The 26,235-nt window shown below is 35.2% G+C and overlaps 1 protein-coding gene across 9 annotated transcripts in view; it reads right to left on the bottom strand.

The window, feature by feature from the left end:
* Window positions 1–26,235, bottom strand: part of LOC125060642 (espin) — a 102,318-nt gene that overhangs the window by 18,902 nt on the left and 57,181 nt on the right. For 8 of the 9 annotated variants that reach the window (XM_047665625.1, XM_047665629.1, XM_047665626.1 and 5 more), the window contains 10 exons: window positions 22,868–23,051; window positions 17,383–17,565; window positions 14,147–14,248; window positions 13,209–13,428; window positions 12,372–12,545; window positions 11,622–11,754; window positions 10,754–10,843; window positions 9,036–9,141; window positions 4,603–4,804; window positions 285–844 (listed from right to left, as the gene is read on the bottom strand). In XM_047665625.1, the coding sequence (XP_047521581.1) occupies window positions 285–844; window positions 4,603–4,804; window positions 9,036–9,141; window positions 10,754–10,843; window positions 11,622–11,754; window positions 12,372–12,545; window positions 13,209–13,428; window positions 14,147–14,248; window positions 17,383–17,565; window positions 22,868–23,051 (1,954 nt within the window). The remainder of the gene's footprint in view (window positions 1–284; window positions 845–4,602; window positions 4,805–9,035; window positions 9,142–10,753; window positions 10,844–11,621; window positions 11,755–12,371; window positions 12,546–13,208; window positions 13,429–14,146; window positions 14,249–17,382; window positions 17,566–22,867; window positions 23,052–26,235) is intronic. The other variant, XM_047665624.1, reaches the window with a different exon arrangement.

Here is a 26,235-nt window from a genome sequence, read left to right as displayed (position 1 = left end):
GAATATTCATATTTGGCGGAATTATAAAGTTTTTAATAACATTTCACGAAAGATTTTCACGGGCGCAGTTTTAAAGTATAGCAAGACAACCTTTTTTTAATAATAGTTGATAAAATTGACAATTAAAATTCTACAGATTTGTTTTACGTTTGCTTGTACATCTTAATCAAACCCAAAGACCTGTCCGTTCATTACTGATGCGTGAACAAGTAAGCTACGGGGACTGTAACTGAAGCATGACGTATAAATTTTACTGTATTATTGTTTACAGAAAAAGCACTCACCTGATCAACAAAATTATCCGCTGTGAATCGTTTTGTGAACTCCGTAAACGTCTCCTTGTCTTGCAGGCTCTCGCGTCTCGCTCGTTCCACCTTCAACTTCTTAATCCCCGTTATATCCTTGGACATCTTCAATTCTTCTATCAGGTCCGTTTTTGCGTTTTTATATATTTCCGCAGCGCTAGGCAAGCATTGCAGGCTCAACGACCGAGTCGGAGGTGCCGATACCGACTTGGTCACTGTTGTCTTGAGCCTCACAGCTGAAAGTTCGGCGCTGCTGATCACCGCCAAGGGTTGTTGTTGATTGTTTAAGGGTGGCTGCGGGGGTGGCGGCGGGATAGGCTGGGGCGCGGGCGGCGGCGGGGGAGGGCGCGCCTCCGCCGCGCCTTCATCCCTCTTGCAGGGCGCCGTGATTGTCTTCAAATACTCCGAGGGTTTGATAAGTCTGTCGGGCGCGTTGTGAGGGAACGCGGGTGGCACGAACGGCAGAGCCGGCTGCTTGTTCACGAGGTTCGGGCAACGCGGTCGGTCGTCGTCTGCGCACGTCGAGTCGCGACGCCCCCCTGCAACAATTCACCGTTAGGGGGGAGAGAAAGTGCGCGTTGACTTTTATTGAATAGCGATAAAATTTCCTGTATTTTTAAGGATCTTAATATTATTTATGTAATTATAGCGGTTCATTTCCGTGACGTATTAGAAAATTTGTAAGAATGCGTATGCGTGAGATTTGAATATTTTATCGGTATGGTCGGCAGGGGAGTAGAAATTGTGAATAATGAATATGAATGGTGCGTTCAATGCAACAATTGATATGCGTAATGTCGATAACAATCATTTAAAAACCTAATGAAACTAATGTTCTAACTAAAATTTTGAGATTGTTACTAATGTAGTACATATATTAATTAATCAGAATATTTGAATAGAATTTCTCTGTAGTTTTTGTTGCAATAATAATTATTATTTATGTAAAAACTAAATTTGAAAGCAAAAAAATCTATACAAATTTCAAACAAGTCGACTATTATACAGTTGACTGTTTTTGTTAAATTGCTTTAAAATTTGTAAATATAGTCTATTCGTTCACATAAGAAGCTTAGAAATATTTGTTTGCTTCTAAATGCACTAATCACATGGTTCGTATTGAACAATTAGTTCGTATCATCTAAATAACGCTACGACCGAATGCGGATGAATAATTAAAAATCCGGCAACGCACTTGCGAGCCATCTGGCAATGGCCATGAGCGGCGGTATTATTTAACATCAGGTTAGCCTCCTGCCCGTTTGCTATAATATAAAAACAATACCAGAAACGTAACTATAATGTTATATTAAAACGTTGTATTACTGTTTAATAGTATTTAGTTGTTAAAAATTTTTAGATTATAAATAATAAATAAATTAATGTTATTTTACTTTTTTCTCTGTTTTTTTAATTATGTAGTGCAAGCAATGCAAGTATTGTACGTGCATTGTTAGTGCTTTAAGCTGCCAGCGTTAAAAGGGACCAAACTTTTTAAAATTGTTTTAATTTTCTATTTATCAATTTATAATTATTATTATGTAGGATAAGAATATTGTAAATACTGTTTATTTGTGTGTCGAAAATAAATATTTAAATTTTAATTAATATTATTCAACGTCACAATTAAAACAAAACTCGTCAGTTAAAACTGAACTGAGAAATGAAAGTAAAACTAATTTAAATAAAACTTTTATTTTACATACACTTCGAAAGGCAAACAGAACGGCACTAACAACCCATTAAATGTAGAAAGCGAATTTAATTACAGAATACCATATATCACAATAGTACATTTCTCTTAAATTTTGACGAAACGTTTTTTACAAATATACTACAACACGTAGGAAATCTATTGCTTACTAGGGCTTTCGCACCTAAGAAACAGCAGAATACTTGACCTCCATATGTGCAACATTTACAACTAAGCTTTTAGTAAATTATTGCTGTAAGTAGATTTTACCCATTAATAAAAGACCGTCAACGCAAGTGCGAGACTTCACTTGTGTCCATAGCACCTATAATGAGTAATTTTCCCATCTGTATTTATTTTTTTCTGTGAGACATCGTGGAACTTTACGATCTAGCCTTAATCTACTAATAAGTAATTTAAGTCTAACCTAATTTACTATTTAATTTCGGACAAGCAAAAAATTGTTCCCTTTGGAGTAGAGACTCTTGGGCCGTGGGGTTCAAGTGCACAGGTGCTTAATTAATATTTAAGTTGTCCTAGTAGATAGTACGGGTGACCCCAGTGCTGGCACTTTCCTGGCTCAACTAATAAGTTAAAGGTACACTGCCACAGGGACCAAACTTTTTAAATTTGTTTTTATTTTCTTTTTTATTACTTTGTAGGTTAAGAAAATTGTAAACTGTATACTTGATTGTAAATAAAATATTAACATTTACTAATACGGATATTTAACATAAGAAAGTGTCCAATATCACTTCTTACAGCCTCTATTAAAGGGAAGACACTTTGTTCTTGTGTACTATTTTTACCACTTACCACTGTTTAGCACTTAAAACGCACACTTACGCTTACTCGTATGGTTTTTTCTTTTTTCATCTTCTCACTAGGCTCGTGTCAAGAAGTTAAATTTAAATTAATAACAAAAATTAAATATAGATAAATATAAATTGAAAAAGGACCCAGAGGCAGTATTGTTCCTCGCTGTACTGCGAGTCGTAGCTGTTGAGGAAAGCCCCAGCTGGGTCACCGGTACATTACCAATTTAATAACTTTCGTTGTTGAGTTAAATCGTTCGAAAGATATATATATCATTTAAAAAGAAATATTTAGAATAATTACAAATATAATTAAAGTTAATTAATGACAAAATATTGCACGCACATTTGGCGTAGTTGAGTCCTATGCACCCACAACGACCGCGAAGCCTAACCTGGTGACCACAGCTTTTCAGTGAGGCAAGGGTGGGAACATCGATACGAAAGTACCTACTTAAATATAAAGGTCATTCTCATGTTATTCCACTGGCAACACTTAAAACCGCACTGGTAAGGCAAGCCCAGATATTCATTGCAAGTGCACCGATTGCCATATTAACGCCGCCCATGGACAATTACACTACCAGAAGGCTGACCAGTACATTGCCAGCCTTTTAAGAATTGGTATGTTCAAAGGACTCTAAGTCGAATTGGTTCGGAAATATCTATGGTAGTGGTGCGCGGCAACTGCTTAAAAAAACGCTCAGATGTGGAACAACGGACGTCGATGTAATGCAGGTGGAATTTCTTATCTTTCTTATCTGCCTCGACTAATGATGATGAAAATCAGTTACAGCTATTCATACTTATTATTTAGTGGTATTAACAGGTTTTTGAAGTTATACTTCTTTTCTGAAGTTAGCTATAGACAACATTTTAGTTTTTGTGACGTTATACTTCTTTTAGCGCGTTAGGGAAAAATGATGAGAGTATTTTTTTTCTATTGTTAGTGTAGTTTTTCCTACAAACGTAAAATAACATTTTTGAAAAGATTTTTATCTTGTTACGCCAAATAAGTATTGTAGGAAACATCGGCGTTTTTAATTTCGAAATGAATTTCGACGGAGTTAGTACAGGTGTAATTACTCAATGCAGTAATGTCTTATTTCGTACAAAGACTGAATTGTGAAAGCACAGAAAGTGGCAATTCGATATTATTGATTCTATTCAACTTTCTGTAAATAAACAACTGATGCCGACCGCCTAATACAAATTGTATTGAAAGTCATTGAAATTATCGCATTGACGTGATTTTTTGCCGCGTGAAACTATGTGGAACCAGCTGTCGACTGAAGTATTTCCGAACCAGCCCTGTGATTCTGTAACTCACTTCACGAACTCACACAGCGGTTTTCGCATCGGCGGTCGCTCTCAAATCAGTCGTGAAGCAGTCATTTTATGATTTGGCATTCTGATAAACATTAAACTACAAGCTCCCACCTTTTCAACTTCGACTTAGGGTCCTTTAAGAAAAGAGCGTACCCATTCTTAACGACTTAAAAGGCCATCTACATTGGGAGTGTCTATGGGCAGTATTTACATCAGGTGAGCCTCCTGCCCATTTGTCCGCTATTAAAAAAAATCTTGACGAAACTGTCGTAAAGTGCTCATCTCAGATCTAGCGGAATCTTGCATTTTTCGGCCCTTTTTTTATTGCATAGGTGTTGAGAGGAGCAAAAGCGGCCATATCTAACGCTGAATTAAGAGAAAGCTACCAAATCTAGCACTTTTGCTAGACCTAGTTAACGACCTAGTACCTAATCGATTAAAAAACACAACTTTAACATACCAAGCCTACTCCTCAACTCCGATGGCTTCAGCGCTGGTTCCTCCAGAACTACAGGTGGCGGCGGCGGCGGAGGAGGCGGTGGAGCTTCATCCCCAGAACTACCCCCAGATGACACCCCTGATGATGCAGAGGCTTGCACCACGACTGTATCATCTGATACTGATGCGCGACGGCTTCCTGCTGCTGATGATATACGACTTGCCTGCGATACAATTATAATTACCCCTCTGGTAGTTTCACTAAGTTCCCATTGGGGCATATGACACAGATATAAAGGCAAGCGATAGGCTCTGTGTTTAAACAACTATTATTTCGTCAGCAACCGAACCTTAGACCTCCAACTATGTTTTGGCAACTGAATGTAGCGTAAAAGTATAATATTTATTAATTTCGCAATCTATAATAATAATTTATATACAACAAAAAAACAATTATACTAAACATATAGCCAAAGATATATATATATAAAAGTAATTATGAGAAATTAATTTAAAAGTAATTTTGTCTAAAATATTCACTTAGCTTCGATTTGAATGAATTGATAGAATATTTTTTTATATCTGTGGGTAGTTTATGATATATGAAATACGTAATACCTAATTCGGCTGCGCTGTGTGGTGGTGTGAGACTATGCATGTGAAGGTGTGTATACGTATACATATTCCGTGATAGCTTAAACCAATCAAGACTTCAATATTGGTGGTTGTATATAGATGGGAGTATTTTGCTGCATAATATCAAGTATTCATTTATAACTTGCTCGAAATATTAATTGCGATAATTTTTCCTAAATTATAATTATGATATTATGTTAACTTGTCGAACACAAAATTCATAAAAAGCATTGTGCTGGTTCGTTAATTTAGGTAAAATTAATATGAGCGGTTAATTTTGTGGAAAGTAATGGCAACATCGACTTGCACTCTTGTCTGTGGGAGTATGTACGAGCCAAGGCTGTACATTTTGCTCTCAGGCTTTTTAGTTTAATAAGCGTGGCGATTACCTATATCGTCGGAGTTACGCCCCGTGAGTATAGCCAGACGCAGGCACTCTCTTCAACATTTTCATAACAACCATTTAACATTCATAGCAATTAACATTTTATTAATTTGCATTTATTCTTTTGTTATATGGAAAATATAGAGTGAGCATATTTCCTCTATATTTAAAGCATCTCCTTAACCCAGGAACAGTACAATGATTTTAACGAATAGCAACATTTTATCCACTAGTGTCACTTCGTTATCAAAACAATCGAGTCAAAAATATAGTCGATAACCTTAAACTGTGAAGTCATTGCTAGTGTTGGGACAAACTAGTATTTCTAATACGTTTGACATACTCTTAAAATAACAAGGTCAAACGTATACACGTTTTTATAGTTATATAACACTAAATGCGTATTGTATAAATTAAAACAATAAAGAAAATATTGGCACAACGTGCGACTCTCATCCTTGAGGGCGTAGGTTCGATCTCAGCTGCACCACTGGACTTTCTGTCTATGTGAGAACATTCGTTCCAACGGGAATTGCTCCAGTTCAAACAATTTGGATGACTCAAAACTTGGCGATTAGAAATAGGGACGGAGAATTTCTTGCCCACTCTACGCACTTGACTTGCGAACTGGTAGTAAATGTAAATTTAGAATCAATTTAACATCTTATCTGTTGACGAACGTAAGTGTACTTGTTTACCTATATGAATAAAGGTATTTTGAGTTTGAGTTTTGAATTTTTGATATTGTATCTAAATAATTTCTGATTAATGTTAATACTACTAGATCTTACGTTTATGCTCATCGTTTAAAGGTCCTGTTTACTGTATCGTGTTTACAATAAAACTGTCATGACAAAACGACTTGGTGAACGTTTTCACCAACTCCATTTACTAATATGGTAGTTTTCTCTTGCTATGTTATATTCCTATTTATGTTAACATTAGAAATATATTCGCAGACCTATGTGACTTCTTCGACATAAAACGTCCCCTCGTGAGTTGTCTGCTGCTATATTGCGGGCATTTCGATTGTGAGGATGTTACATGAATCTGGTTAGCTGTTATTTTCACACGTGTTTTTCAAAAGTAATAATAATTAATAAAATAAATAATAAATCTAACCAAAACTAAAACTGATATAATATGAACAACACTACAAGTAATTATCACTAGTTCAGTACTCATTTGAATTTAATTGAAACCAGCCGTGCAAAATGAGCAAATCAATCGCAAAAGTTACGAAGACCATTATATCTTCACCCAACATATACAAGCCTGTGGGTCCATACAGCCAGGCTGTATTGGCGAACAATACTTTGTATGTATCTGGTGTTTTAGGGGCCACACCAGACACAAAACTCGTGTCTGGTGCTGCTGCCCAGACTAAGCAGGCATTGGAGAATTTGAAGCATATATTAAAAGCCGGCGGTTCGTCTTTAGCTGGTGTTGTGAAAACGACCATTTTGTTGGCGAATTTAGACGACTTCGCCGACGTGAACAAAGTGTATGCGGAATATTTTCCGGAAAATGCGCCGGCGCGTGCCTGTTACCAAGTTGCTAAGTTACCGATGAATGCTGCTGTGGAGATCGAGGCTGTGGCCTTAAGTGGCGATTTAGAAATTAAGCAAGGATTATAGGTATAAAAATTGGCATAATAAAGATAATTGTTCATTAAATTTTAAGTAAAGCAACAAAATAATTTTAAAACAATTAAAATTATTCTGTGTCTAATAATCGGTCTGTAATCTATGTAAACAAAATTTATTCAGCGAAGACGTTTTTAATTCACTGAAAAAAAACTGTTACCCTACACTTAATTAAAAGACTCTCTTCCAAGAAAAGATAAAAATATTGCTACATTTATTTAAATTGTCATTGAATTTTAAAATAAATAATTAAATATTTACTTTCGTTTTATTTAACTAACTGTGACCTGCGGTTTCATTCGCGTTAATGAATGATTCTTGCGCGTGGTACATGGCCAATTTTTTGTGGAGTTATTAAATTATTTTCTACGACATTCATACACGAAAAGTACAGTTTTCAAGACTATATATTTGTAATACATATCTTATTTTTCGATAAGGGGTTTTAGCTTTGGAAATTATTGTTTTCGATCAAATTTAATTGCCGAAATTTTTTTATAGTTATAATATTATGCTTTCATTCAAGGCTGGCTTAAAAAAACAACAGGAAAACGTCCCTTATACATTATTTTTGCGTAACTTTCACCGTTCAGCAGCGCACACACATCACAAAGGAATATTTTTTTCCTGTTTTTAAAACTATTTTGATTCATCCTCCTCTCCTATAATTATTATGTGCCTTCCTTGATAAATGGCCTGAATGCACTTTGAAACATACAAATTATGTTAATGTGTCATAATTACATATTATGTACCATTATATACTTTTAAGTATACAGGCACTGAGTTATGTTCAAATAATTTTAACTAATGCGAAAACAAAAGATATTCAAATTAAAACATAATTGGAATCGTCATGGCAAATATATTAAAATTCTTTTTTTTAACAATAAAAATAAGTAACAACGATTTCACATTTATTTAAATTGATATCCTTGAATAATTTAATGTTGACTTCGTTTCACTTAAAATGATGTAATACTTATCAAAAAATTTGGTAATTAGTATTCAAATATTCTTATCATTCTCTGAAAACAGTGCACTAATATATTCATTTTTAAATTTTCCGGAGGCTTTATCTTGTTGATAAAATAATGACGCAAAATCTTGCAAATGATTCAGAATCATCACTAGACATCAATTTTTTTTATATATCTTATCATGATCTACTGATACTACAAAACCTAATTAACACATTATATTAATAAAATTAACTACAAATAAACATATTGTTTAAACCCTCTTGTTAAGTGCGCGCATTATGCCAGCAAAATTCGTGATTTGACCCGCGCGTCTCCCTTCCCCCACTCTAGTGACAAGTGAACCAAACGAATGCCTGAAGTTCGCGTGAGATGAGATAGTTCTATACAGTGTTTCGCAAAAAAAAAGAAGTAAACGCCAATGGCTTCTTATTTAAATAACTCGTTAAATATACAATATTTAATAAAATCGCTAGTAACAGTTTTCGGCCAAACTATGTGCTGTAACGTAATATATTTTTGGCTCCGTAATACTCGCCATGATTAAATAAAAACGATATTATGCGAAAGTGACTTTGTGTTTTATTTGTATCGAGGAATTTATATTGTATTGTTTTAATTAAAGTCAACCATTAAAATGATAGTGAAGTATCAATACATATTTATTGTTTTTAATTCAAGCATCACATACGTAGATAAATAATCTAATAATACGGGAAAATTATGTATAGGAGAATATATTGTTGGTAGAAAATCTAGTATAATGTGAAATTTAAAACATTATACGGTTTTTAAATTTAATACTTACAAAGGTCTGTGCTTTGTGTGTTAGCGCTGCTAACTTGGTGGCAATGGTAGACTTGGTCTGTGTCTCCAAAGGTGGTGGTGAGACCTCTTCGTAGTTTTTGTTTGAGCTGTGGTAAAAAATGGTATTAAAGAAACAATTCAGGATAGTTAAGTTATAAAAAAACAAAATTATTATTTTATTTAGTGAGGTGAATATCCAGTGTTAAACGCTTTAAGCCTTTGTCATATTTTTTTTTTTTTTAAATCAGTGGTGCTACAACCTCTTTGGGTCTGGGCCTCAGAATTCTGAAATTGTTTCATGATCATTTGTCAATCTAATAGGCAAGTAGGTGATCAGCCTCCTGTGCCTGACACACGCCGTCGACTTTTTGGGTCTAGACATGTCGGTTTCCCCAAGATGTTTTCCTTCACCGTTCGAGCGAATGTTAAATGCGTCCAAGAAGTTAAAGAACGTCCTCTGGTGCACAGCTGGGGATAGAACCTACGACCCTCGGATGAAAGTACGCTGACGCCACTAAGCCAACATTGCTCGTCATATTTTTTATATCTGCAAATATTCTTTAGGAAAACCGGTGATTTTTACCTGACACACTTTTGTACTGAGCAAATCCAATACACTTTTGATATTTAAGGGTCATACTTAGTATTCATAGGTGCCCAGTCGGGATTTAAACAGTCGACACAAGTGTAGAATATCTTAAATTTAACCAGACACACATTAAACAAACACGTATTTAATTGTAACATTTGTGTGATTACCTTAACCTCTAAAAAGAAGTCAATAAGATAAAAAAATTATCAGCTAAATTGTTTGTTTGACTATAAATTATAAAGTATTATTTCATTTTTGATTACCTTAATTTAATGTTTCATACAAGATGCAATTCCGATAATCAATTGTTTTTCATCCTTTGTGTACCTACTACTTTAGGTATTGTCAATAATCATTATTTGCATCTTTATTTCATTTAGATTACCTAAAGATTCTGATGAAACATTTCAAAAGTTAAAAATCATTTATTCATGTAGGTAACACAATGTACACTAATGAACGTCAAAAAAGAAATATACAATAAATGCTTCTAAGTTTACATTTACTTCTCAAATCAAAGGAGTAGAACGGCAGAGAAGAACTGGTAATAAACTCTCCGCCACTCTTTTTAATCGCTTGTGTTTAAATTTTCGTTTTGGATGCGCATTAAACATTTGCTCGAACGGTGAAGACATCGTGAGGAAACTGGCTTGCCTTAGACTCTAAAAGTCGATGGCGTATCCCAGTATGATCACCTACTTTCCTATTAGTTTCACAAATGATCATGAAACAGATACTGAAATCTGAGGCCCAGACCTAAAAAAATGGTTGTTGGGCCACTGATATATTGTTTATTCTTATTACTTTGAGTTCAGCCTTGCGATACTGTAACTCACTTTTCGAACTCACACAGCGGTTTTCACAGCGGCAGTCGCGCTCAAATCAGTCGTAAAGCAGTCATTTTACGATTTGGAATTCTGATAAACAATAAACTGATTTAAGCGCGACCGCTGCAGTGAAAACCGCTGTGTGAGTTCGAAAAGTGAGTTACAGAATCGCAAGGCTGGAATGGTGAGAGTTTAAAACTTGTTAAAATCTATATTTTGTTTAAAAGCTTTTCATATACAACAGAAGCGCCCACGAATCCTACTTCTTTCCCACTTCTAATAATTAATCTATTAACTCACGCGTCAGTGGCATTATCTTTGTTGTCATAGTCAACGACTAACGCCGCGCTGCCCGGTCTGCTGTGACTGCCCGAGTCTCGAGAACTGCTTCTAATAACGAAAAATATTTCATTTAGTTTGGTACGTATTAAGCTGCTGTGGACCTCATCCACTCCTTGTTTCTATAGCGAGGAACTGTCGTAACTCCTTGTAACAATTATGTAGGGTAAGATTCTGCACAAAGTCTGGAGGTACGTCAAAAATTTGATGTTGACATCGTTAGTGGTCATGGGCGCAGATGGCTGATCACCATACTCTCTCACTTTGTTTTGCAGTGTGCATAACTTTTAATAAAACTGTTTGTTTGTTTTGTCTCTTTCTGTCAAGTTGTGTATACTCTGCGATAGTAGAAGAGAGATGAGTACTTCATACGGTGCAAGGCTGGTTAACTATGAAGGGAGCTCATAGAACGTTTTAATTTCCTAATACCCCTAATTTGTCAATTGTCAATAAGGTTGATGGAAATGGAATGGGAAATTGAATGGCTTTAAGGCTACAACTTAAAGAAAAGATTTTCAAAAAGACAAACGAAAGTTATATTAAGCACCAGTTTTCTCTTAATCTTACCGTTAGTATAATTAAAATCCTATTTGACAGATAGTAGTGTAAGTTCACTCTTAAACTTTTCTCAGCGTTTTTTTTTATAGAACGGGGGCAAACGGGCAGGAGGCTCACCTGATGTTAAGTGATCACTTAACACTCTCAATGACAGAGGGCTCGCGAGTGCATTGCCGGCCTTTTAAGATTTGGTAAAACTCCCAATATTAGGTAAGAAAGTATTTGTCAATTGTCAATTGAAATTGTGGTGTCTTGAAAACAGTGAAAATACCTCTTCCTATGATGTTCATCTCTCGCTAAATAGATATCTTCATAATGGTGATCTCTTCGATTCGCATCAGCTCCACTGTCGCTGTCCGATTGTTCCTGAGCCACCTCCTTGGTCCCATGCACCTCCGCTTTCACTAAAAATGATTTATTGTTAAATATACAATTTATCACTTTTGTTCACAAGCTGCTAAGCTACCAGCTATAGTATAAGCCAAGAGCGTCGGTAGGGGCAACTGCCCCCTAATCGGAAACACCTTCGTTAAAATTTATTTTCATTCCTTAATTCTTGAAGACATATAATAAGAAATATGTATTAATAATAATATATGTTTATTTCGTGTCCTAGGGATTTCTGGAAATTTTATTACCAGTTATACATTACCTACGAAGATATTCTTGGACAATATTTCATCATATAAGAATTTCTGGGATCTTAGTATTGTCTTTGATTTACATAACCTTTACACAGTTAATGACACCATAAATAATTACACCTTTATGGTCACCGTGACCACGCACGCTGTAAAGCACGCGAAACGTCGGATAAATTTAAAATTATGTTAAATAATTGTAAATATATAATAATACATAACTTCAATCCGGTTAAACAGTTTTTTCTTTTTTCTGGGGTCATATTTTTTAATGTAAAAATATATGTTTTTAATGTTAAATTTTAATTTAAACAATAGTTCTTGGAGACTCGGGTTGTAGAAGAGGAATGAACGAGCTATAGCTTAAAGCGAAAAGCTACCTGTCATAGTGGGAGCCTCCTGACCTTCAGCAGGGACCCTCGGTCCTGGAGAACGAGTGTGGAACAGGTCCCTGACTCGTTGGTACAAAGCTGCAGGTGCTCCAGACGTGTTGGTGGACCCGTGCAAGAACCAACCACCGGAGTTTGTTGTGTCTGCTTCTGATGCGGAACATCCTGCAAAGAGAATTATTAGATAAAACTTAGTTTTGCTTAGTTAGAAGCTACATTTTATATTATTACAATTATACTAAGGACATTACAAATTCAAATATACAGGGTGGCCAAAGAGTCGTGGATCAAACCCAACTAGTGGTTAGATGGGGTCATCACCTGCAAAAAATTGTTCTACGAGAAGTCCTTCAGCTACCCCATCTAACCACTAGTTGCGTTTGATCCACGACTTCTTGGACACGCTGTATATATCGTTTAGATTTAGTTCCTATTTAGCGGTTTATACATTGGTGTTGGGTATTTAGTGTAAATAGTTACAAATTAACTAAATGTACATTACAGTCATTTATCTAATTAGACTGAAGAGGAAAAACATTTTACGATTGTTTCACTGTTTAAACACAATTACGAACGACGAGTTTTCTTATTTTAAAGCATGAGTGCGAAAAATATTTATGATAAGCAATGCGCGCTTGCGCGTGTAGTTAGATTCGTCGATTCTTTACTATGATTACAAGGAATGGTAAAAACGGTAGCACCAAGAAACGGAATGAATGAGGATTAAAATGTTTGTATCAGTACTTCTAAACAGCTGCTTCGCTCCCTCTTCTCAAAAAAATCTTTAAAAAAAATATTGAAAATCGTCAAGAACAAATACAAACAAACCTGAGCTTTCCTCTCCCGAGGAGCTGTGCTGTGCCACTGGCGCTGTTCTCTGCATTGGGTTGACGTACAAACCATCGGCTGGCCCAGATCTGGATGAGCCGATGGACCCCACGGTGGAAGAGACGGACCCACGACGCTCACGGGTTGATGCACATCGCTCTGGTCCGTGTAGGTAGAATGGTGACCGGTTGCTCGCGTTGATGCAGCTTGAGAGGGCACACTGGAATTCACATTTCAATGTTAAGATAGACTTTCTAACCGACATCAAAAAGGAGAGAGATTTCTCAAATCAACCGTATATTTTTGTTTGTGTGTTCGCGGATAATTTCGTCGTTTATGAACAGATTTTTTTGGAAAGAAGATATCCCAAGGGTCGTACTAAAATAAGTAAACCAGAATCTGATGATAGCAACCCAGAGAAAAAAAGGAATACCTTCGTTAATCTCTTCAAAAACAAAAAATAATCAAATGATTCCTCCGAAAGTACAACATTTTTTATTATTATTCTTAAATTAAGCAGTAGAGGAGTGCGAAAACAGTTCGAATTTGAATTTTAAATATGGAACTGGATTGACGTTTGACCACAATACCACCTGATAGGGCCTATTGGAGGGCACATATCTGTACAGGAGATGCCTATTTAACCACTTAAATAACCCATATTAAACCCTTTAAGAAAGATGGATGGGGATGGATGGCAAGAAGTTACACTCTTATGCTGGTACAAGAAACGAAGCTCCAAATCGTGCAGTGACCGACCCGGGGATGTCAACATCGAAGGAGTGAAACTCCAGCGTGCTTCTAGATGAGCGTTTTGACAGGGGATGACGGAATCAGGTCGTGCAATTGGAGCACTCTCAGTGGAATCAATAGAACTGACTGTATACTTACTTGAATCTGTAAAGATGTATTGTGATAATTAAATATTTTCAACTTACTCTTGTTTCTCCGGGAGTACATGCGCAGGAGTGGACCGCCTTGTATGACGACAACTGCTTGTTGTCGCCCGCTGCACCCGCCGCCACGAGAACGTTTAAACACTGAAATATTTTAAAGATATTTGAGAATAAGGTCATTTTAAAATTGTATCATATTAATAATGACAATCCGGAATTGTTTTAATGATAATAGACAAACAAATGCGCCTGTGATCAGTCTTATATACCATTTACGTTTTAATTGTTGTAACTTTTATTATAACTTTATTCATAATAAAATATGGTTGTAACAAAATTCATCTAACGCCAGTCCCCATACTACAGTTCTTCCATAGTACATAGTGCATGTTTAAAACAAAAGGAATATATATATAAATGAAAATTAAGAAAAATTGTTAATGTAAAATCTCTTCAAACAGAAAATCTTGTACTTAAATATGCGTGAGTGTGTGAGTATGTGAAAAGGTGTGTCTGTGTGTAAGCGTGCAGTGTCTGGGATTTTGCAACCTTAGAATCATGCCAACTAGACTTCTGTAGAATCAAAATCCAAATCGGCAAGCAATGTATTTAAGTTTATATCTGGACAATTTGTCTATCTCAGAATCTGTTGTTTTATACAGAATATGAGAGCAAACGAGCCTGGCAGTCATCGCAGCTCAAGGACACCCACTTTGGTAGGTGCGTTGCCGGCCTTTCAGGGAGGAGTAAATTCTGTCTTTTAACAGGGAAGGCCCCCCATTGAGAGTCGGTTCCAATGTTCGCTAGTTCGCAAAAGAAATTGTCTTGTGTAGTAGATCGGATGATTTTATTACACATTTTATTTTATATACACTGAATTTTCATTTGTTTATTGTGTTTTAAAAATTAACTATTTTCTCTATAGCGTAAATAAAAATGTTCCGTCATAGATGGGTTTAAGATATCGAGATCCAAATACAGTGCGTACAAAACATCGATGCGATTAACATTTTCTAACCATTAATTTTCGTGAAGATTACATATTACACGCACATATCATTAGCTTATAAGGAAGATATTCGTGTCGTCACGCGTAATCTTACATAATTTAAATTATTTAAATATTAGAAAGTTAACTGGCTGGAAAATTGTTAGTATATCTTGCGTTCATAGGGTGACCCCAGAGCTGCCCTGCGATTCTGTAACTCACTTTTCAAACTCACTCAGCGGTTTTCGCATCGGCGGTCGCTCTCAAATCAGTCGTGAAGCAGTTTTATGATTTGTTTAAATATTAATTAAACATACTCTGGACTGAAATTTGCTAGGCAACCCATATGGATTATATTTATTGACATATTAAATTAAATATAAAATAAGTTTCATTAAATAAGCATCTCGATGAAGGTCGTTGTATAGCGGGATCTTATACTAGAAGTGTTTAGTATTACATGTATCTCATAACTCTTCCTTTCTTGGCGAATCCTTTAAGGTATCTGCAGTGAGGCTATGGAATTCACTTCCTGTTTCTTTCTTAGCTCCTTCTCTATCTTTCTTTAAGTCTCTACTGTTCAAACGTTATCTGTCCACATCGCATCCCTAACTTTCGTACTAACTAATGTGAAACTGATCTAAAATCATCGTGATTCATGTGAACATTTTGTTTAATTCCATTAGTTTTTCTATGTCTATGTCTAATTCTATATGTATTTTTGCACTTCTTGCGCTTGCTTTATCTAAATTTTTTCTCACATTGTTTGCCTGGAAGAGATCGCTCGAAAGCGAGCTCTGCCCTCCTTTTCATTTAATAATGTCAACTGCATATCTCTGTATGCAACGATGTGTTTTTAAATAAATAAATGTACAGCTTCTATAAAGTCAACGAATTTTTAAATAATTCAAAGCAAACAAATACAATGACACTGCGCAATTTAAAACAATTTCATAACATGTTTACATCGTTGTGATTGACGCGAGCATTATTTTAGGGCCTATCATTAAAGTGAAATTGAAAAGTCATAGACAACACATTGATACACTCGCGGACACTTTAAACGATTCCACAACAATGACAGATAAATAAAAAAATGCCATTGTTTTTATGTACACTACAAGATTAGAGATGATACAAAGATGTTGCAACAGTAATTTAACACTAGTACAGTAAACTTCTTTCCACTGCTTTCTGGCATGCTAATAGTTTAGCTTTTATTTTTGTGTTGAAAGTCGACGTTTGGCAGCCGTATGTGAGAGTAAAATGTCTTGTCACATACGGAGACAAGACATTTTCTTAAACTGAAGAGGAAATTGACCTTTTAAGATTTCCTTCATGGACCAAAGCTTTTTCCAGCTCATGTTAATTTGCCGCTCTACCTCAAGTTCTTCATTTTTATCTCCAAATTATAATTGTAATAATTGGTAATTGTTGTTATACCTGGGTAAACAATTATTATTCGCACCTTAGATTATTCAATAAAAAATCACGGGACACAGGCCTTAGTGATCGATCCTAATTATTAGTCCGCAAGTGTACGACCATAATACACTTTCATCTCCATTGTTTGTTTGTATGGAAAGTGAATTAAGTATCCAGTAATTACTGAAGGTTTATTCAATAACCTCTTTATATGGGAAACATGATGTCAAGCTGACAGCTGACTCGTACATAAATAATTAATTAGTATATTAATAGATAGATATTTAGGACTAGTGGTTGGTCAGACTTCTGTACCTACCATATTTGGTTATGCACTTCTTGCGCTTTACCCATCATATTTCTTTTTATTTTAGTTTTCCGTACTAGGGTTGCCTGGAAGAGATCTCTTTCGCCGCCCATTGCATCCCTTACAATTTTTATGATATTTGTTTCTTTTTTATAATGTGAAGTGTGAATAAATATTGCAACGAAGTTCCTTATCGCGCGTTGTGAAGGGGGCTAGACGGAAAAAATTCTTACGAAAAGTTGTCACGACACTTTTTTGCTATTTGCTATTGTATTAACACCGGTTCTCGTTCGATCACCGAAGTTAAGCAACGTTGGGCGAGGTCAGTATTAGGATGGGTCACCGCCTGGGAACACCTCGTGATGTTGGCTTTTTTTTTCGTCGTAAGATTGGTGTCGAGAAAATCTATCATACTGTTATGATACCAATTAACATATAAATTAATCGAAAGGAATTTCGTTCCATCCGGGTGTCCCTTGACACCTCTAAAGTTTTTTATTTATTATTGCACAATTATGTCAACGAAACAGACAACGTTTGATATATATAAAGGTTTACCTCTAAATGATGATTCTCAGCAGCATCGTTAATGGGGCTTTTTCCATGTCTGTCCAAGTGAAGTCTTGCCCCATGTCTTAGCAGCCAGCGCACTGTTGACAAGTGGCCCCGCGAGGCTGCAAAGTGAAGAGGAGTGGCACCATCTCCATCTCTAGCGTTTGGGTCTACTCCACGTTCTACGATCTGAAATTACATGATCAAAATAAAAATATATATTTTTTTATTTTTTATTATGGAATATAAGATACAGGTATCACTTAATCCACGTCATTAAATTGTTACGGTAGACATCCCTACTCATCGGCAAAGAAGACAGAGGGTGTATGCCGAGAGAAAAAGCCTGTATTAAGGGTTAATTTGTGATGTCAATTATGCCTGGTGCTTCAACGTGCTACTCTCATCCCTGAGATCGTAGGTTCGAACCCCATAAACCAATGAACTGACTTATGTGCGCATTTAACAATGTGTGGTGAAGGAAACCATCATTTGGCATGTCTTAGACAAGCCATAGAAAGTGGCCGTACAGTTGCAGATGAGGCAAAGAGAGCCGGAAAGACTTGGAGCGAGGTGACATACAAGGCTCAAGACCGAACACGATGGAGTCTGACTGTGGACGCCCTGTGCCCCATCTAGGGGTAATAGGACATTAAACGAAACATTGCCTTAGACCCAAAATAGACGTGTTTCAGGCGCAAAAGGTGATCTACTTGCCTATTAGAAAAATCAAATCACGAAACAGATACAGCAATCTGAAAACCTAAAAGTTTGGAGCACTGGTTTTCTTAGTTACACATTCATAAGGCATATTTTTATTGTTCAGAAGCAGCGCCTAAGCACTTTCTCGTGAATAACTTGAGTTGACGTCTAGTTTCAAATCTCGTAAATAATAATATATAATGGCTGTTTTTATAAGTAATCATAATAGTCAAATAAACAGTATTTACAATTTTCTTAACATACATAGTAAAAATAAATTTAAAACGAATAGAGGAGAGAAATAAATAAATAGAGTCAAATAGTATGTAGGTAGAACCAAATCACCATTCTAAACTATAAAATATCAAGGCGACTTCGTGTTTTGATTGCTTTTGTAATTATTTTGTTGTTTCTTTCTTAAATTTTCCTATTAATATCTCTTTCATATAGACACCAAGCATTTTAATAAGTGAATTTGTGTGAGTGCACGTTAGTCTTAAGTGATAAATTGTAAGGTAATCATAAGCCTCAGGGTTCCTGATGGTTACATTAGGAATACATCAGCAAAAACTAACCTATCAATAAGGGCACACATGACTGATGACACAATGTATGAAAATAATTAACGAACTGCACAGATTGCTTCATGTCAATTACTATACTATAGAGTCTGGCTAATGAAAGAAGATGATTGAATTATTTGGAAACTTTCGGATGGCAACACAAAATGTCATTGATTTTCTTAGGTTAGTATGATTTATTGTCTTGATACTTCATGCAATTACTCATTTTTATTTCTATTTTATATTTTTCCGAATAGTTAACAGGTATATAATAACCTAAACTTTGTTTTATTTGAAAGAATATTTCGTTTCCTTCGCAGGATTTGATTATTCCGAATAAAGTTGTGTTTTATAATAAATATAGTTTTAGTTTTCCATGCAATGCTAGTCATTTTAAGTATCAATAGTAAAAGACTAATTATACGAATAGTATTTAATTTCATAGAAATACAGTTACTATCAATGTAAAAAATAATAAAATAATAATCCACAAAATATATCAAACTTTTGGGGATACCATACTAAATTTTTGTAGAATTTGCCGCGCTTTTTCGTTATCTTCTTTCATTAGCCAGACTCTATACTATAGTAAATAGTTAGTCTTTTGTAAATATTTTAATCTATTACTGTTGTATTGGTGTTGTTTTTTATGTGACTACGTAGCTTATTTTGTTGTAAATATACCAATAACACAAATCCTATCAACAATTAAACCATTCCTAAAATAAATTTATTCAAAGCCAATCTACACCTATGTATATACTTTCTCTAATATCGCACAATGCATTAACTCATCATTGTCTATTACAATGACAATGTGCAATTGCCACAGACATTTTCTATCGATCTTAACCATTTCCGTTGTCTATGAAAGCTGTCATTACATGTTTGAGATACATCCAATCATAGGTTGGATGGAATCATTTATGGAAAGTTAAATTGCTAACATTTAAATGTTATGCAAACAAGTATTAATTTACTGGAGCATGTTGCATGTTGATTCAATATTAAAAAAAACTGTGGCGCTACTTATGTAACCTAACATTAGTTAAGTTACATATATATATTTTAGTTAATAATTAGTAAACAAAACGTTTATTTTTATTTTTTTATTTTTTTTTATCAATATCAAAACCATCATCGTACACTTGAAGCTAATATGAGCCCTTTAGTCTTTACCAAACTCATAAATTGTATTTGAACTTGTTATCCAGCTTCAAACAAAGTGTTTTATTTAACATAATATGTTATATTTGAACATTACCGCCACTTAACTTAATTCGCTACAACCTTTTTTGGGTCTAAGGTAAGTTTCCTCACGATGTTTTCCTTCATCGGTCGAGCGAATGTTAAATGCGCACATAGTATAAAAGTATTTTTGCCGGGGATCGAACCTACGACCTCAGGGATTAGAGTCACACGCTGAAGCTATTGATTCCATATAGTACAATTAGAATAAAACTTTAATTAGGAAACAATTATTATTAAATTAATGATAATAGTTATTACTTACAAACTTTATCAAGTGACGCGAAAACAGTTACAATAAAAACGTGTAATTTTCGTTACATTTGGTAAATAATAATATTCGATTATATACGTAATATATACTTCCGTAAGTTCCAAATATAGCTACAGACTATAATAACAATTATTTTTATTATAGTCCTGTTCCAAATATTATATATTAATAATTTTATTCATATTATATATTTCAGTAGAGTCTAAGCGTGATCCCTAATCAACACACAACGGGTTCGCATTACGGCTGTCCACCCATGGATCTTGGATATGTGTGTATAACACTCGCTCGGACAATGATGGAAGACATCTTGAAGCATGCCTTAGTTCTAGAAATGAACATTTAGGCACAGAAGTCCAGCCGCCCCTGATAAGATTTACGTTGATGGTTTTATGTACTATGTTGGTCTGTCTTTAATTTAAGATGCCGCCGAAGCTACGTCCGATCCTCTCCCTGCGGAAGCGAACTGTTTCTTTTTAGGAAAATATAATCTACGTATATAAAGCTGGAGAACATTTTATTTGGTCAAAATTAATATATAATAATAAAAATGTGTGCGTGTACTAGGTGTAACGTGTAACACGTAAGAAGTGGAACTTCTTTATGACCTTATTTTTCGAAAAATGATCTACTATATGCAACTTTACAGAAATTGGTTAAATAAAGTTAAATTAGATAAAGTTTAACAAAAGGCTTTTATTATCATAGACATGAATACAAATACAATTATTTCATTTTAACTTATTACTATACTACTATGTAGTACTAAGATTATTACAGAATTTCATTAATTGTAATAGAATTATTAGTATTACTATCATTGTTATCGTTATTATATATTTTTGTTACTAATGGCTTCGAATCTCTTCGGATCAACCGTGGTAGGGACAAGAAAAAGATGGCGCGTAACCGAAAAATGTGACAAATGTGTGTAAATTTTTTTCCAACGCCGATAAAGAAGTTTGACTTCAAAAAGCAACATGGCGCGTAACCTGCTTCAACATTTCTCCCATACGTCGATAAAGAAGTTTCACTTCAAAAGATGGCGCGTAACGGAAAAATGTGACGCGTAACGAAAAAATGTTACACTAAATTTTTTTCCAACCCCGATAAAGAAGTTTCACTTCAAAAATACGTTGAAACATGATTCGTACGATGAGGCTTTTCATAGGTTTCGCACAAAGGCCGAGGGTCGGTGCGGCCCTGCAGAAGACTGATTACATATTTGTCTATTACGAGAAATGAATAATCACGAAACAGATACAGAAATCTTCGCTTAAGATCCAAAGAAACTCAATTCCTTATTAACCGGACATACACTTAGTAGCTATGTCTAAAGCGCGGTAACAATAAATTTTATATTTGTCAGAGATTTCCTATTGAAATTGCTTTTATTACTTGAATCACGACATCAATTTCCTATCCGATAATAAACTTATGCAATGTATAAAAAATGTATTTGTCTTTATATAAGAAAGGAATTGTCGTGCAATATTTTCTACGCGTGAACATATTGCGTCATACTTTTCTCTGAATACCGTTATTAGAGGAATATAAAATCTAAAAGTAATTGCTTTGAAATTGTACTCTTTCCGTACAAAAGGTGGTTTATAAAGTAATTAGTGAATGGTATTTTATTTGCGAACATATCTTTGCTTAGTATGGAACAATATGTATACAATGACGACTCATTGGTCTAGTGGTTAGTACCCCTGACTGCGAATCCATGGGTCCCGGGTTCGATCCCCGGCTGAGGCGAACATCGATGTGATGAGCATTTGGTGTTGTTGTTGTTGTTCTTAGGTCTTGGGTGTTTAAATATGTATTTATATGTATATCTATCTATAATATGTATGTATATCCGTTGCCTAGTACCCATAACACAAGCTTCACCAGCTTAGCATGGGACTAGGTCAATTGGTGTGAATTGTCTTTTAAAAAAAAAATGGGCATTAAGGTTAAAGCTTAAAGGCAAAAATTTGTGCCTTCTTCCATTCATTTCAAACATCATGATGTTTTATCTAATTTCTATGGGGTTAAAGACCATGTGCTACCACATTATTGCATGGTACACCATTGCCGAGTCATGAAAATAGGTAGAAAAAAAATTAGAGCTTTTTTAGGTGGAACCGTGATTTGACAAATTTACCAAAGACATTTAATATCTATCTTGATGCAGTCTCTGTGTGAAACAAAAAACTTGGCGATTAAAAAGAGTGGCGGAGAGTTTATTGTCAGTTCTTCTCTTCGGTTCTACGCCCTCGATTTGAGAACTGGCAGTAAATGTAAAATTAGAATCATTTAATGTATATTTCATTTTTGACGTTCATAAGTGTACATAGTGTTACATGAATAAATGATTTTTGACTTTTTTTTTCTGTAAAGACAATTCACACCAATTGACCTAGTCCCATGCTAAGCTGGTGAAGCTTGTGTTATGGGTACTAGGCAACGGATATACATACATATCATAGATAGATAGATAGACATATAAATACATATTTAAACATCCAAGACCTAAGCACAACACCAAATGCTCATCACATCGATGTTCGTCTCAGCCGGGGATCGAACCCGGGACCCATGAATTCGCAGTCAGGGGTACTAACCACTAGGCCAATGAGTCGTCAGACCTTTGACTTAATGAAGTTATTTAAATCATAGTGTAAACCAAAGAAAAACAAAAAACCTTCATACAACTCACCATCCATTTGACACAGTCTTGACATCCAGTCTGCGCCGCCGCGTGTATTGGTAACATCCCATCGCGAGCACGCGCATCTAATCTTCCTCCAGCTTCCAACACTAAATACTTGAGCACTGCCAGGTGACCCTCCTGCGCCGCCAGGTACACAGGAGTGACGTCATTGTCCATAGCCGTGTTCGCACTGAAACAAGAGACGGTAATTTAGTAAAGAATCTCTGGGTCCAACAAGCAACTTTCCATCAGATTGAAAAATCCACTCGAATAAGTACCAAACAACTTTATTGCAGAGACACTACGAGCCTTTTAGGTCTGGGCCTCAGATTTATATATTTGTTTCATGATCATTTATCAATCTACTAGGCATGAAGGTGATCAGCCACCACACCTTCGACTTTTTGGATCCATGCGAATACTTACGATGTTTTCCTTCACCGTTCGAACGCATGTTAAATGCGTACATAGACAGAAAGTGTATTGGTACATAGCCGGGCATTGAACCTACGATCTCAAGAGATTCGCACGCTGAAGACACTAGGTCAACACTGCTGTCAATAATACATGAATGAATAGAAGAAATTTTGGAGAAGATAATCACTACATTTTAGAATACAGCATTTATATATAATACATATATATAATGCAGTATTTCGTAGTATTTTCGGAAAGAGATCGGCCGTGGGATTTCAGGTCACAGAACTAAATAACTTTTTATAATCTGACAATATTATTACGTCATTATCGTTAAAAAGTAATCTAGTAAAAGATTGACATAGTTTCGGGAATGAAATAATGCGTAGCATATTTGCTATTGGTGCATAACCGGGCACCAATAGCTAATAAATATTTGTATATATACAACGGAAAGTTGCGTACCTGAGCCACGTGTTGCATCATGACCATTACCACCTCCGTGGGTAAATGGGTAGAATCCAGGGTTAACGTAGTAGGAAAAGCATGGCAAGTTACGGAGTGGAAGGATATTGCAACTGCGGATGAGGTGCTGTATCAGGCACAGGACAAGACACGCTTCACGAGACTGACTGCCAACTTCCATCAATGGAGACGCACCACCACGAAATAAACGTACCTTTCACATAACCTTCGTTCGTTCGTTCACATAACTCCAACGACGGTCCCTCTTTAGTTAAAAAGGAATTTAACCCTGGAACCCCTTAGTGGCTGTTGGTATTTTCTGTACTTTTAATAATATATTTTAAATAATAATTACTTCTACTTGTATAAGTGTTTATTTTATTTATTTACACTTTAATTAAAAGAAAAACAAATAATAATGGGTAAAGTGCATAACCAAATCTTATAAAAATTATTGAATTACCAAACTTATTCTTTAGATTAAGTTATTTTAGATTATTATTTTAATAACACAAAAAAACCATAAACTAAAAAATATGGTTAAAAGATGTTTATATAGAAGAATTTTAAAAGATGTTAGATTGTTACTCCATTCCATCGGCTACCTCCCTAACATCTTCTCAGTATTTAAGCAGCTTGAGGCCTCACATATAAGCGGTCAAAACTTTATATTTGTTAAAACATAAATGTAAACCACTCACGCAATTATGAAATCCAAATTAAAAAGTAAAATTATTACAAAATGTACAAAATCCAGTCCAAACAACAAAAATAAAACCAATTTGTCAAACCTGTTTATGTCGTAACCGACCTCCTGACATCGACAAGTGAAAACGAAGATAAAAGTGAAACGTGAGATTTGGTTAACGGTAAGACTAGACTGTTGGTTACGTGGATGATATAATAGGCGATTAACTTAATTACAGGTGTTTATACGATAATAGCTGACCTAGAAGACGGAAGGAAGTTGATTGAAGGCATTCTGGTAGGCTATTATTTGATATTCCTTTAATATCACAGTTTCTAACAAAGGATTTGGTATATGTTTTAAACGGAAAGAAATACCAACAGTTTTATATCTATTTTCCTTAGCAATATTTAAGCCACGTATAAAATTAATATGTCAAAACCTTACGCGTTACGCGTACCTAGACGCTTTGTTTGACGCGGACGCGAGGTAAGTGCGTCAAAGTAGATAGATTTTTTAGAATAAATAAAATTTTCGGTGTTTTAATTCAAAAGTCAAAAATCATTTATTCATATAGGTAACACAATGTACACTTATGAACGTCAAAAAAAGAAATGTGTATGAAATGCTTTTAACTTTACATTTAGTGCCAGTTCTCAAATCAAGAGCGTAGAACGGAAGAGATGAACTGGCAATAAGCTCTCCGCCACTCTTTTTAATCGACTTTTTTTTTACACGACGTTTGTAAGGAGCTGCAACCATCACACCATGTTCCACATTACATCTTAATTCCAACTGGAGATCACCTATTTGTAAATTATAATCATTTTCAAATGGGTTATCTATATTGCCAGGGGAACCGAATTGTCTCGAACAACTGCAAGAGTGATAGTAGTGATGGCAACAAAGGCAGGAATCATGGGCAGGAGAAGTAGGGGTCGATCACCCAAATGGTCTGACCAAATTATGACAATCATGTGTCTCAACTAATAATGCCCGGTGACAAGCTGAGAAGTGGTATGGAAGTCAACGTATCGCTTAGGGCTTTTCAAGACAGGCACATTTTTGAAGACTACTAAATTAGTTCTGTCTTAGTGCCTAGCACTTTCGAAATTGATCCTCTTTTTATATCTAGACTCAAAGATCATTACGAGATATTAGTTTTGTATGACGTCACGCATTCAGAATTTAAAGCAATTTGTTATTTTTCCTTAGATAATTGAGGATATTAACGCACTCAATATGCATGTTCAGCAATAATCAAACGTATCAATTACCGAATCTAACTTGTTTTAACATTCACATGATAGCGCAATAGCGGTGAAATTGTTTACAGTTTCAAGGAAAATTACCTAAAGCTCCATATATGGTGTGTTACGCACGTTTAAAAAGCACGCAAGTTTAACACGAATAAAACTGAAGGAATCGTTTAATTCTATTATTATGATGATGAGCATTTGGTGTTGTGCTTAGGTCTTGGGTGTTTAAATATGTATTTATAGACATATCTATCTATAATATGTATGTATATCCGTTGCCTAGTACCCATAAAGGTGGGAACTGACCAAAGTTACGAAGTGTAATGTAGCATTGGCATCGAGCGTGTTACGCATCGAGCATGTTACGCTGTGTTCTAAAATCGGCGTAACATGCTCGTCAAAACTCTGTGCTCCGCTTTCGCCGCCAGTGTTCACGATATGAGATGTTTGTTATTGATTGCAAATATTAAAAAACCGAATGATTACTGGACAGTATAAAAACTTTATACGCATGTCTCGATTTTGAAGAACTGTTGAATTTAATT

This window comes from Pieris napi, chromosome 22, assembly GCF_905475465.1.
Source record: "Pieris napi chromosome 22, ilPieNapi1.2, whole genome shotgun sequence".
NCBI classification, from domain to species: Eukaryota; Metazoa; Arthropoda; class Insecta; order Lepidoptera; family Pieridae; genus Pieris; species Pieris napi.
Note: the sequence above shows the minus strand (reverse complement) of the source record. Positions and strands in the feature narration are given on the sequence as shown.